Genomic DNA, 15,361 nt, shown 5'->3' on the forward strand with positions numbered 1-15,361 from the left:
TCTGCCCATAGTTCATAGCATTGTGACATGAAACATAGAAACATATGATTCCTTGGGGAAGCCCACAAGAATAGAAAGGCAAACAAACGTCATAAAACGAAGAAAAGGGTGGTGAAACCACGCTCTATTTAGTCTACCAGAAAAATATAAACTACAGCTAATTCAGATCTCTACTGCGAGTCTTTTAACAAAACAAGAGAGACAGAGAGCATGTTAGTCCTGTTATATGTGTTGGGGTTGTATCAAGTCAACTTTGGTTATATTCTTTAATAATTATTTCTAATTATTAATAATATAAATAAAATATCATTAAACTATGTTTAATCTCGTTTTGGGGCACCACCCTGTAATCAGGGAAATATAACCAAAATATCACTCAAATCAGTCTCAGATTAGTTATTTAATTACTAATATTATTAATAATTAATAACTATATTTAATAAATTGAAGGCGTGAAATCCGTACACAAAGCCTTCGCACCCAGCTTATATCACAATGCAAATACACCAGTAATCACAAACAACTGCTCTCTTAAATTATAACAGAATTTATTTAAACAAAGCAACATCAATCCAAAATCAATGAACTTAATCAAACAAATAACTATTATAAACTAATCTAAGCAAACAAACATTATCAAGCACACCTTGTGAATGAGGTGTGAATGTGTGTGTGTGTGTGTGTGTGTGTGTGTGTGTGTGTGTGTGTGTGTGTGTGTGTGTGAGAAAGAGAGAGAGGGGGGGAAGAAGAAAAGGGGGAGATTGCTTCGTCCCACGTGGTCGCCCTTACGATGGCACACACCTAACAAAGACCTAATGTGGCCTTAATGTCTGAAAGAGACCGAGTTCGGCCCTACACGATCTGTGTGTCTGAGGCGTCTGGATGGCCGCGAGTGTATAGATCTCTGTGTGTGTGGGTGTGTAGCCTATGTGCGTAATGGGGAAGAAAAGAGGATAAAAAGGAACGTAGAGGAGGAGAGAAATGCGTGCCTGAAGAGGCCGGATCACAGTCCAAATCCCGCACCACAACTCGGAGTAATTCCCTTCATTCACAGAAACAAACCAATGGCCGAATTCGAGTTAATACGGCTTGCACTGGCCTTTCTGATCAGAAGAATAATACCCGGTTATAACGCTGTTACGCTAAACACATATAGGACGCAGCGGTCCGAAATGGGAACAACAAGAGTTTTAAACAGGTAAAACTCAGGACGCGACGGTCCAACAAAGATAAAAATTACAGTTTCTGCTTCAATCAATCAATTGTTAAAAACACTCTCTAAAGCTAATTCTGCCCAGACCTAATTAAGCCTCACTTGTGAATCGCTTTGCCTGCGATCGGTGAAGGAAAAAGGAGTCCGGCGATAAAACAGATCTTCTGTCTGTCCTGGTGCAGAGGCGTCTGATGGCGGCGAGGGTCCCTTACGGCAAGAGAGGCTTTGTTGGTTCTCCGTCGAGGGGAAAGATGTCCGTTGATGTCCTTTCGTTGCAGGACGGAATAAGACCGTTATCTTTCTGATAATCTGTTATAGTCTGCCGCTCTCCGAGAAACTGAGATGCGTTCACTGGACAATCCGAGCTCGGAATTTGGAACACTGCCGGCCGCGGATTACCTGCGCGCCAAAGCTTTAAACAAAGGAAGATTGTTGCAGAAAACAGGAGGTGAGCTTTGGTCTCCGAGCACTTCAAGTCAGCGCGTGGTAAGAGGATGAACGAGGGGAGTCTCAGAGTTTTATCACCTGGCCGCCTTCCTGTGGGGTCTCCCTCCGGTTCCGGTCCCCCCTTTACGTCACACGTAGGTGTGAAGTGCCGCAGGGAATTCTGGGATAAAGAGTCCTTTTAGGCCATCTCAGTAATATAACTCAAAGTCCATGGTTTGACTGTCCTAAGCCTGCGTGGCCCAACATATGTATATAAGATAAGATAACCATTTTCTTTATCCCACAACGGAGAGCTGTACACATAAGTGAGAACTTTTTACAAGTGGAATGGCTGTGAGTGAGTCAATTAAAAAACGTTAAATAAAAAGGGCTCAGGATTTAGGGAGGACATCGAGATTCAGAATCAGAACCAGATTTATTGTCCAGGTATGCTTACACACACACAAGGAATTTAACTTCAGTGAACTGTGCTCTCTTATGTACAGGTACAACATTAAATATCAACAATAAACATAATAAGAAAAGACTAATAATTACATGACTAAATATAAAACACAGTCTTGGTAAAGTTCAGTCATTTTTATTTAGTTTCAGGATTCTCTAAATATAATTGTGTTTTTATCCATACTTAAGTTTGTTTGTTCTTTAGTTCAGTTCCCATGTGGTCCCATGCAGCTTAAAGGGGCCGGCCCAGCACTTCCTGGGTATTTATAAGATTGATGATGTCATCGCTGCCATCACGGGGGCAAACCAACTGTAGGGTTTTCTTTTTTCTTTCTTATCATTTCTTTCATATTTGAGTTACTAGAAGAGTATTATTTAATTATTAAAAGTTCATTTAGTTGAGTGAATGAGCTATAAGGTTAAGTTAAGGTTTTATTTTGATTTCTTTGTTGTCGCCTCGATAAGACACGCCCCATTACAACTATAAAATTATGGATTTCTCTGGCTTTGATTGGAAATATTTGACGTAATGAATAATCAACAAAAAGTTGATTTCCCACCACCCTTAGACAATCGAGCCACACTACAGAGAGTTATTTAGTTTATCATAACAATGGTTTTCTTATTTAGACAACTAAATGACTTTAAGTTGTTCTTTTCTATTGGTCAGAATATGCAGATGTGTCAAAATTGCACATTAGGCTCTGACAAATCAGGGGAGCCATTCTACAAGGCCAAAACTATTTTGAAAGTTTTTTTTAGCAGTAAATTGATAATGCAGCTGTATCCATTTGATTTGCACAGCCCCTATGTTCTGTTGAACAGCAATCCCCTACATGCACCAACACAAAGACTACTACTCCTGGTATAAATCTTTGCCAACAAGATAAATACACCACCAAAAAGTACAATACATTTGACCTCCGGGGTAATAGCTGTGGAATATTCATGTGCCATACATTCCCTTCTGCAAAGTGCACCAGTAGCACTACAGCTGAGATTAATGTATGGCTTTCCCCAACACCATGTGCAGCACATTTCAGAATGACAAGCAGCACATAATCAGCACATGTAGCACTATGTCTGCCTTTGATATTTATTGGAGGAGCATGTAATAAAAAGGCCTAGTGGAGGCATGAAGAGACAAGTGTGGATATTCGATCCACGCGGGCAGCACGCCTGGAAGCCCCGGAGACCGAGACGAGAGCAGGCGAGCCCCTCTCCTCTGCGACAAGTTGCTAAGTGGAGCATGGCCGAGGTAGCACTACAGGTAGCAGCTGGTGACTGTTTGGAGACCTGAACTGATCATTACCTTTCAGTCAGCATTTACAGTTTAGTTCAGGCATGGGCAAACTACGGCCCGCGGGCCATATACGGCCCGTTGGGCTTTTTAATCCGGCCCGCCGAACTTGTCCAAATTCTATTATTATTTAATAAAATTTTATTATAATTAAACCTTGTTCGTTTTCTCGCACTTCAGAGTGTGGTGTATTATTCCCTTCTTCACTTTTTCGCTTTGCCCTATGAACCCGTATGAGCCCTTCTGTAAAAATGAGCGGACCAAAGAAAAGAAAAGTGGACAGTGAATGCCGAGTGTTTAATACGGAGTGGTCAACTAAATATTTTTTCACTGAAGTCCGATCAAAGGCTGTATGCCTGATATGCCAAGAAACTGTCGCAGTTTTCAAAGAGTACAATATCAGCCGTCACTTTGCTACGAAGCATGCTAACTACGCTAGCAAGCAGTCCACGCAAGAATGGGCGGCTGCGGCTCAGAGGTTGAAGGCTAATTTACAGACTCAGCAACATTTCTTTCACCAACAAACTGCAATTCAAGAGTCAACTACCAAGGCAAGTTTTTAGCTGGCATTCAAATTAGCAAAGGCTAGCAAGCCTTTCTCCGAAGGCGAGTTTTTAAAAGAATGCGTGGTAGAGACAGCAGGTCTCTTGTGTCCGGAGAGCCAAGGCCAGTTTGAAAAAATTTTAAACAGTTTATTATGTTCCTGGAGGAAACTGATGCGGATCATCAGGACTTACTGTACCACTCTCGTGTCCGCTGGTTAAGTTTGGGCAAAGTGTTTCAACGAGTGTGGGAGCTGAAAGAGGAGATCAGCGCATTTTTGGAGTTAATGGGGAAATCCGACAAATTTCCTGAGCTAAGCGATATACCTACGTATGTGAGCAGACATTCAGCGTCATGAACATCAACAAAGCCCCTCACAGATCCAAGTTAACTGACCAACACCTCGGATCTATCCTGAGAATTACCACTACAAAACTAACTCCAGACTTTAATGCACTGGCAAAAAAGGGAGATCAACAACACTGTTCCCACTGAAACTGAACGTGAGTTTCTCTACTGTGTTTATTCAAATTTAAATTAATTAAATGAATGCATTTGGAAATCAATTTGTACAATGAGCCTTGCATATTCATGCTTTGCTACCTGTTAAAGGCCAAATCCTTTCATGTAATGGCTTTTACATGTCATTTATATTAGTTCACACAAACACTCCATCCATCTGTTCCTGGCCCGGCCCCTCTGTCAAATTTAGAACCCATTGTGGCCCGCGAGTCAAAAAGTTTGCCCACCCCTGGTTTAGTTTATAAGACCTGATACCCTAACAGTGGAAGTGTCCTCTACGGCCCCCCACTCCACACTGAACCGTCCTGTGTAAAGGCAAACATCCTCTCCAGTTGCACATCATGTCTAGTCAGACGTTGTCAACAAGACAGGGGATACAGACGTGTGGCTAAAGATAGATCCAACGACAGCAGAAAGGCATTCAAGGGGGGCTTTGTTTCACGATGGGCTAAGTTTTGACAGGCAGATGAGGAGGTCGGGGGGGGGAAGAACCAGATAACACATCACAGACAAAACTCTGATCCTAGTGTCATGGAAGAAAAGCACATTGATCCTGAGGATTGTTTGTCTGAAAGTCAGTGATGAGGGCTTGAAACAGGACGGTGAAATACTGTCAACTACTGGAAAATGTGTAAACAAGTCTGTTAAATAAATAAATAAATAGTGTCAGACGATGTAGTCAGATATCAAGTAACAGGCATGTGCCAAACTGTCGAAAACAGATCGTCTCAAACAAAAGGAAAAAAAAGAACTCTGGTGGCATTTTATAATCTGGGATTTGTCAGCGAGATAAGACATGACAGTCAATCTCAAACTTTACCCAAAGTAACACCTCTAAAGAACTTTCCAGTGTGATGTGAGGGAACAAAATGTTCCGTTTTCAGCCTGCTAGTTTACAGAACAACGTCAGTGCCTGAACTGAAGGTGGTTTAAAATAGTTTCTGTAAGACTTAGATTGCTCTTGGCAAGGCCGCTTACTAAGAAACCAATAATTTGACAAATATTTTGACTTGCAAATGTTAAAATGGATTGAAAGGGATTATATTCTTCTTCGGCTAAAGAAGTAATCTCTCAGATTCTATGGTTGTGACTGCTTGTACGGAAACTGTAAACTCTGGAACCTTCTTAACATATGTCCACTGAAGCGCATAAATCCCAGACACAACAGAAACAGGTTTCCGTCTAGTCACAGTCAGATCATTATTTTCCATTCAGCAGTCTTTCAACACTGTTGTATCCAATACTATGATCTGTTTGGTCTTTCCTTTTCATCACTAAAGGATTTAAACAACAGTTAAAGGATTGATGTTAAACTGCCCAGACTTATTTTTGCTTGTTGACTTGATAAGAGTAACCCCCAGTTTCCACACAGTCTGTGCATGCTGCATTCCGTCAGGGCCACGGTTTTGCTCCCTCCACTGGTGCATCCGGCCCCACTGGGTCCATTTCTGGAGCGGGGGCGCAGCAGAGCGCAGCCATGAACAGCTGTACACAGGGTTTCACAACATTACAGGAGAATTACAACATCACGCGGGAATACAGTTAAAAAAAAATGTGCAAACATGTTGCTTTGTTTTGCTGAGGATGATTTGCTATCTTGACGTTGATAAAGTGATGCAACAAAAGTTCTAGTGCCTCTTTATTGTGTTTTATTTTGAAAGTGACCGGGTGTTCTGTGCCTTTCCTTGTCTGACTTCCTGGCCAGGTCGATCTATTCTGTTCAGTTTGACACATGTTTGCAGTGGGCTCCGTCAACAAAGAGACTCGGTGCGCATTTGAAAGAGCAGAGCATAGTTTCACTGCTGGCACGCACCTGAGATAGAAACAGGAGCATTGACTGGAGTGGCAGTGAACGGCGCTGTAGTGTGCAGACCATAGCATGTAGTGGACTACAGTATGTGGAAATTGATAATAGTCATCCTGAGTCTGTGATCAGAGCTGCCTCTAGCAACAGTCTGTTCTTCGTATAGCAGAATTGAGTATTTATCACAGCTGTGTAATAAGATGTCATGCACCAGTATTAGAGTTGATATAGTTGTAGAGAACTGTGTGCCAAAGTTAGATATAAACACCTAACATGCATCAGATATGTGCTCTTCCTTTCAGAGTAAATGTCAGATTTAGTTTTTCTTTGATGGAATAATACTTGTTTTGGTCAGTTATATATTGAATGAAGTCACTTGTAAAGATTTTTTTGTTTTTCTTCTGGTCTCTGATAAACTTCTTTAAAAAAATCAGGGCCGTAGGTGCACTATGTTAGTAATATAAAATACCTGTATGTTAAGCACCTGTTTCTAATGTAAATTAAAATGTTTTCTAAAATCCCATTCTGTAAAACCTGTAAATCAACTGATACCACCTCTGTACAGGTAAACAGCCTGAGAAGTGAAGAGTGATCAATGTATATTTTATTGAGGTGCATTAATTATAATGTACATTTGAGCACATGTCTCTTGTATAGAATCGATCCTTTAATCGAGTTTAACAGTATATAGTTTATGGCCATAGTAGTGTGGTCACTACAAGAAGCACAAAGAGCTCTGGTGAAAAAGAGAAGCTGAATAAATGAACATGAACTAGATCATCTTTAAGACTGTTGACTTAGTTCAACATCAAAATGGTGAACTATGAACATGAACTAGTTTTAATCTGTGAACGGAACTTCACAATCATTTAAGTGTAAACTTTTAAAAAAATCCGGACATGATGTATTTATAAATCTGTCCTGTATCAGTATATGTAGTCTACTGACCTAAAGCTTAACTAATGAATATAAGGAATGTGTTTGTAGGCCTCTCAAATGAGGAATAAAAAAAGTAGTTTCTCAAAGGCTCCAGGTTGTAATTTAATTGGACAGTTGTTGACAGAAACTAATAGATCAAATAACATCTATTCAATCTCTTGTTGACAGCAGGAACACACATTCTTTGACATTCAAATTTCTCTTCAGCCATTAAACAGCGATTGCCATGTGGTCTCAGGAGAATCACTTCAAACCATCTCCTCCGTTTTTTAACAGTGGGTTTATCTCAAAGGAGTTAGACAAACATTCATTCTTCATGGCTGTGTTTGCAGCTTCCTTCCATCACTAACCTGTATGACAACCGCTGCTTATGAACTGTGTAATTAAAGGCGCATCAGGCTAACGTGATTGGTCAAGCTTCAATAACCCAATGACTCTTTCATGTGTTTTTGATTCTGGTTATAATGTATTCAGAGATGAGTCTAAGAAGGCTTTTATGTGTAGATAAAGCAACTTGAACTGAAAATAGCTGAATAATGATCGCCTTATTCACATTACATGCAGTGAGAATTAGCAAAACAAACAGCATTGCTAATAACAGCTTCACTGCCAACTGAAACCCCTGCAGGTTTTAAATTGTTCAGGCTGTATTCACATTTCAGCAACCAGGGTTATGAGCAGCAGAGAGTTGGACATAAGCCCTGCTGAAGGCCACAAACAGAATAAATAGAAAGTTTGGGTCACAGACAGGATTAAGGTTTAGAAAATACTATCCAGAAGCTACTTTTGGTGTTTGAAAAAAAAAAAACAGAAACCCTGGAGACAATTCTCTCCTCTTCTAAAGAAACTCAAACATTATCTTCCTATTGGGAGCAGAAGCAGTGCTGCAGTGACGGACATACTGCGGATAACCATCATACGAGGAATCATAAGGTACTGTATTTACTAACAAAATAAAGAGATGAGAAAAGGAAGAAACATTTCTAGAATCCACATTTCCTCCTTTATGAAGAGAGTACATAAAGTTTTAAGGTGCTGAGACCATGGTCCTCAATAACATTAAATATTCATGACTGCATACTGAAAGTAAAGTTTATGATGGGTATTAATAATTTAGAGTGTAAAACAAACTCATATTTGTTTATTTCACAAGTGGGTGGGTGTAATGTGTTCAGATTTAAATGCAACATAAGCATATAATCCGCCTTTGGATTTAGATTTAAATGTTGATACAACTCTGGTTGTAGCTCAGAAATATATGCTATCACCTTAGCTGAGCCAGGTCCACATGGAAGAAGTGGCATTATGTACAGAAACCTGTCGGGCACTGAGCTACGTGAGCTTTCACGTTGTGGCTTCTGCAGCAAGGACGAAACTCAGGAAGAAGAGACCCTTCACTTTTACAGGAAAGTGATCTGCGACACCTGTGTCCTTGGCTACCTCGTGTGAAACCGAAATGGAACTATAAAACTCAGAAACACAACAGACAACTGAACAGAAAAAGTATAAAAAGCAACACAATCATTTAAACTTTAGAAAAATAAAAAGTTATGACAATGTCAGAGTGCCCCCAAGGACACCCTTCATGTTGAGACATGTGGAACTGTGCCCTTCAGGGGGCTCTTAAATGAAGGGGCCTACTCTAGTCAAAACTAGATATACGTTGAATAAAGGTTGGGCTACAGGCTGCCTTACATCTCCATGCTAGGAAAGTTCTGTGGTCTGATGCAGGACTGCATGCAGCTGGTTCCTCCTGTACTTATTTTAGTTGCATCTGCCCTTCAGTCACACATGTGAGGGGGGGAAAGAAAAAGGCAAAATTGCCAAAACTTCAGCTGAAAGCTTGCTTTAGGCAGACCCTTGTAGCTCATGGTAAAAACTGCCTTTGAATGCTTTTCAGAGCCTTTAATTCTAAACTTGTGTGTTGAAAAGCATTCAAACATGAACCTATGCTCCTTTGAGCTTCTCCTCTAAACGTTACAAAACATAAAGTAAATCTAACAGTAAAAAAAAAAAAAAAAAACGTTTTCCTTCATTACAAATAGAACAAAAAGTTGAATAAATGATTAAACACATCAATCATGTCCCTCCTTTATCTTTTTAATTCGCTTTCAGTGTTGAGTTTCTCTGCTTTCAATGCAGCCCTGAAACCATTTGCAGGACAAGATGTCTCCTGTAGCTCTCAGAGGGACCCCCCGCTGTGAGGAGCCAACACGAGGCCATTTTGGCATTCATGAGCATGATTGATGACACAGAGATGGAGGCGGCGTTTGAGAAATCCCCTCTGAAGCGGGAGAGAAAATGATGATTGTTTGGATGATTCTCCCCTGATAGTGCCCCCCCGCTGCTCAGTGGGGAACGTTCACATTAAATGGAGGAGGATGCAGCCTAAAAATACAAGCGCTAACGTATAGTAAACACTGAATCCCAAAAGGGCAATAATTAGATTATCACAAATATTTTGACGTTTGCAATGATGCGAAGAATAAACCCATCGTAAATTTCACTGTTTTTTTAAATCCCTCTCTGCAAGTGACTGACCAGAAGGTCGCAATAATCTGACCATGCATCACAGTAATACAGACGTTTGCTGCGGGGGTTAACAACCAGCCCTTCCCTCTGAATGCACTCACATTTAGCCCCTTTTAATCCTCTCCATCCCCTTACATGACAATAGAGAACCTGTGCACATCACACGCTTCAGCAGAGATCATCTGCCTGCGCTGTGCAGGTGGCTGAAGATCACATCAAATATCAGCACCGTTATTTCTGTCCCACCTCCACCTCCACCTCCCGGCGCCGAGTAAACAGAGACGGACGTCAAATGATAGCGCCGAATGTGACATGCTAAGAAGTTCCATTGAATCCAACAGTCTTCTCTATGACTCACTTTCCATATCGCGTATCTCGTCTCAGACGTTTGGTAATGCAGAGTGAAGTGAAGACAGCAGGGGGGACGGGGCTGAGCGCAGGTTTGATCTTTAATCAGAGCAACAAATACAGCTAAAATTACATGAACTTGTTTGCACTTGAATTAAATATATATCAGCTGTGGATGGTGAAGATTCCCTGGGTGTTTTTTTAGATGTGCAAACACTCAAAGGGTTGTAGAGTAATCCACAGGTTCGTGCTCCCATGCTCTAAATACCTCCACCTTGTAGCTGTTGACAGATTTCAGCCCGGCCTGGTCAGCAGGCAGAAGCATCGGCTTAGTCTTGTGGAATTACTGCACCCAGTGAGCCTTTGGGCGACAGATCATAACAACATTTCTGTCATAACCCTGCAGTCATTTCACCTGACCTGGCTGCTTCTGTTTGACCAAAACAAAAAAAGAAACCGAACACTGGGATACTAAGCGTTTCATGAAATACTGTAGCAGTGGTTTTGCAGTTATGTTGAGCACAAAAAGGTGTGTTATTTCTCTATTTGTAATGGTTGTTATGGTCACTTCAAATTGGCCAGAAACATTTAGTACGCTCTTAATGTGAAAGGTAACAAAACATACAGTTGATTACAATTTAATCTTATCAGATTAACGTCACATTATTTGATTAACAGATGAACCAAAGTCCCAAATTTCTAGCATATATACAATGTCATGAGATAAATGTATGTTTTCTGTCTAATTTGAGGTTGAACATGGACTTCAACGATGTCTTACATCAAGAGCAAGAAAGCGCTCACATCTGTCTGTTACCTCAGTTTGATGTTTTACTTTCTGCATACATCAGATTTCCAGAATGTGCTCAGCAAAGAGCTGTAATCTATGGTGAAGATACAAACTGTGTGCAGAAGCAGTGAAAGTTTCTTTGTATAGAGCCTGACTGGTGACATGAAGGTTGGCTGTTTTTTTTTTTGTGTGTGCAAATCATCAGAGTTAATAGAGTGATGGCAGCTGTACGGCTGTCAGAAACAATAAGCTACACAGGAATCTTAACAGCCCCCTTCAACACAGAGTCCCACAAGGACTGACTAATCCACAAGTAGAGGAATATTAAGTGCAGTGTAATGTAATGTAATGTCATCACTCCAGAGCTTCCAGGCTGAAGCCAGGCTGGATGCTGTTGACCCCTGCTGTGTCAACTCTTCCACAGCTCATATCACATACCTGCTGCATGGAAATAATGAATATAAAGTCTGCACAAAGGCTTTAACTGTGCAGTCATGCTCCCTGGGTTGGGTACTGAGTGCACTTTAATTACTGAAACTATACTTGTTGTTAATAGATCTAATGTAAGATTACACTACATTTCATTCTGTATTGCTCTTTTGTTATTAAATGTGACAGTTAAAGTTATTTATATGTAACAGTGAACCAATGCAGATATACATCAATTGCAATTATATACCAGCAGCACAAGATGGTAATATTCTCTTCAGATTTTCTACAGTAAATATGCATCTCTGCTTCTGTCACTTATGACCTCTTTTTGAAACATAAGAGGAAAGAAAAAGTCGAAGACAGAAATTTAACTTGCAAACTGCCAAGTGTCACCGCACAGGAAACTGCATAAAGAATATTAAAAGCTAGAATAAAAAAGTTAATTTGTTTTTATAGACAATAAAGACCTGCAATGGCATGCTCATTAACCTTTTTATGAAAGGCCTCTTCACGCTCACTTCTGTCATGATGTGTCTCTCAGCCTGATTATTGTTTGCATGAGTGAGAGGCAATAAGCGTCCAAGCCTTGAAGGGCATGTCCATCAGCGTGTGAATTTGCTGAGCTGTTGATAATGCCTTGTCTCTCCAGCAGACATGTAAGGTTATGACTCATTCAAAGAGCCGATCAAAGGACGATCATTCAGGGTGACATCACTCGGAGATGAGAGAGATTGAATTCTGCACTCATTTGGCAGATTAGTTGTGATGTCAGGGACCTGGATCCAAAGGATTTAATCAGGTAGTTATTCAACCCAGCCATGAACAGGTGCGCCTCTTATCAAATATGCAGCCTTTTACGTGTGCCAGATTCATGGCTTTATAGAGAGGACCGCTGGCCCAGGAGCAGAACAATGATGACCATGAGAGACAAATCAGCAGGGACAAAAACACCTTCTACTTCTGTTTACCTTTTCCAGATGTGGACATATTCACAATATCAAAACATGCCAGGATATAGAGGATCATTTAATATCAGATAATGTTACTTGTGATTTCAGGAAATGTATTGCTGGACTTAACATGAATCTTTATCTTTTAAACAGCATGTGACCACATGCTGTTTAAATATATAAAACAGGATATAAGAAACAATCATAGATCCATATCACTTAGAATAACCAAACAGGATGCAGCAGGATTCAAATACATCAGTTTAAAAGATAAAGATTCATGTTAAGTCCAGCAATACATTTCCTGAAATCATTTAAACATTATAAACCTGTAACTTGTGAACTCATATCTTTTTACAGCTTAAGTCCCCTCTCCTTAATGCAACAATTCATGGGTTCCTTTATAAGTTATTAAAAGGGTATTAAGATGAATTGCTCCAAAGGGAAAATGTTGTGTCCATGCAGAAAGAGTGACTCATCCTAGTTATGGAGTGCTTCACGTTATCACTTTCTTTTTCTCAGGCCAGCAGGAGGTAACCTGCAAAGCTGACCATTCATTATCACGGCTTGGTTACCACAGTCAGAGATCTCTACTGGACACATTCAGCTGCTGCTGCTGCCTGGGGGGGAGTCTTTGCACAATAACTGAGTTATTGATGCCAACTGATGGGATGTATTGTTATCGCAGCATGAATGTGGGCTCTTATAAACTGATAGCCTCAGGATTGTGTGCTCTGGCGTTTTGAATGAGGGGATCGGATAGTTCCTTTACTGAGGCAAGCCGCAGAAAGAAGGCTGCACGTCCAGTCAGGTCAGGTCATTAAGGACTATTTTTGTAATTGAGTAAATCTCCTGTGAGTAAACTTTGGCCGGTTTCGGTCTAAACAACTTTGACAGGTGGTTGACATATAGCCGGTTGGTCAAATGCAGAAAATGATCCCCTGCACCATTCAAGTTTTTCCCAAACCTGCAGTAATATTATCATCAGAATAATTCTAAAACTTGATACATGTCTGGATTTTTAAGTGTTGCATCGAGAGCACAATAATAAATCTAGATGCGTTTCTATCCCATGAGTGTGTCTCACGGCTCCAAGCATATTGCTCGCGAGCATGCTTGACAGGTGTCATTGGGTCTAGCCTTACCTGGGATCTCCTGAAGAGGAACATGTGCGAAGCCGAAGCCTCTCCCGGTACATGCCTCCCTCACTTCGCTGCAGTTCCGTGCTTTAAAATCAGCTCTGGCTGCAACAAACAGCACAGAAAAAGTGCAAATGATAGTCTGTAGTCTGAGCATTGTTCACTTATATCCTTGATCTCTGCAGGATCCCGCGTGCTGCTAAAACTCCCCTGCAGCAGATCTGCAGGTATTTAATGACCGGACGGTTAATGGTTGCAACTCAACTATAAGTGTCTAAACACATTTCCGAGAGCAGAATGGGGATCTACGGCAAGTGACAATGATAAAGAAAAGTCATCCGGTGCAGCATAAAAGACGACAGTATGGAGGTGCCACATATAAATCCAGACGGCGCGTTTCCCAGCGTGTTGACTCAACTTGTGTGAGCCAGGCGAAGCTTCTGGTCTCTGTGTCGGAGTGGAAATGCTGCGTGGAGAGGAGCGCACGGTGTTCAGATCAGATATACTGAGGCAGAGCGGGACACAAAATATGGAGTGGAATCAAGCCTCATCCACGTCAGTGGGGGCTGCAGCTTGAAACCCTCAAAGATACATGATAAAAATGAACGAAAAAATGCAAATCATGGAATTTTATAATCCCAATAAACCAGGTTTTAAAGTAGCCTAAGTAATTTATGGGATGTTTTAACACTTAACATCATAGTAAATTACAGTATAGCTACACACGAAATACATGTAGGGACATTTTGGAAAACTTACTGAAGTAATTATGTAACCAAAAGCTACATATAGCTGCTGTATCTGGTGAACATTTAAAGCTACCATGAGGACTTTTTTTTTTTTAGCTTTTTATGAAATATTCTGAAATGAATACTGATGCCTCTTAATGATCAACAAAAGCAAACAAGACCATCAGCATAAAGTAAAGTGTGTGAGACCAAGTGATTTAAGGCTCATATAGCCCGATACACATACTGATGCAGACAGAGCCTTGTGTCCGGACTCCGATGTTCATTTCGTCTGTATTTCTGCACGTTGTCTGGAAGTTTACAGATACGGACCAGACATTGTAATATACTGGAAATCATGGGGACAGTGTAAAGCAGTGTAGCCAACTGTTCAAGTTCAAGTTCAGTAAAACATAAAAAAGAAGAATATTTTGAAAAATGTTGGAACTTTTTAAAGTAAAGATTGTGTAAGTTGGTCAGAAACGATATATATGAATATATATGATGTTACACTGGCTGGGCACAAGTACAGACAATCATATTTGGTTTCCCCTTTTATCCTAGTTATTTCTAATTATTTTTATTATAATGTCTTAAGTGATGTGATAGGATAACTGGACACATGTCACTTGTGTAAAACTAAAAATGTTTTTTGTGAAATGTGGTTAATTCAATTGTATCATCAGTTTCCACACATAACTTAAAAAAGCCATCATCATATTTGGCCTATATTGATACAGATTTTTACTGAATTCACATAATGTAAATGCCAACAGTGTTTTTCAAATTCCACAAGGTATTAAAGTGTATTAACTAGAGGGTGTAAAGGATGTGATGGAGACCAGAAGGCCAGCTTTCATGGGCTTTATTGATTTTGGAACAGCTTGATCCAAGGGTAGATCAACAGTGGATTAACATGGCTGCCGTCACCAGTCAGAGGATTCCTATTGGTATGGGACACCACATTTTCAGAGTATCTTTGAAGTGACATTTGGCTTGTTTCAGAGGGAGACACTGCACTGGAATATTTCGGATCAAATATTAAAATCCACAAGGGCAGGTTTTGACAGTGGGTTAGCCAAACGGTTTCTTATTGTGTATATATTAAGGCACAAATGTAGTCTTATAGTCTGACAGTGGATGTTCTAAGCCATGAATCCTCCTTTCCTTTTCTAACGAGACTTTTTGACCTGGACATCTCTCAGTTAATTAATGTATCCAACTTTGAAA

The 15,361-nt window shown here is 40.4% G+C and overlaps 1 protein-coding gene across 2 annotated transcripts in view; it reads right to left on the reverse strand.

Moving 5' to 3' along the window:
* gpc6b (glypican 6b) overlaps positions 1-13,880 on the reverse strand; it is a 91,406-nt gene extending 77,526 nt beyond the window's left edge. For both annotated transcript variants that reach the window (XM_061054561.1, XM_061054560.1), the window contains exon 1: positions 13,410-13,880. In XM_061054561.1, coding sequence (XP_060910544.1) covers positions 13,410-13,560 — 151 coding nt within the window. In that variant the 5' untranslated portion in view covers positions 13,561-13,880. The remainder of the gene's footprint in view (positions 1-13,409) is intronic.
* Positions 13,881-15,361: the final 1,481 nt, after the last annotated feature.

Source organism: Labrus mixtus, chromosome 13 (genome assembly GCF_963584025.1).
Source record: "Labrus mixtus chromosome 13, fLabMix1.1, whole genome shotgun sequence".
NCBI lineage: Eukaryota > Metazoa > Chordata > Actinopteri > Labriformes > Labridae > Labrus > Labrus mixtus.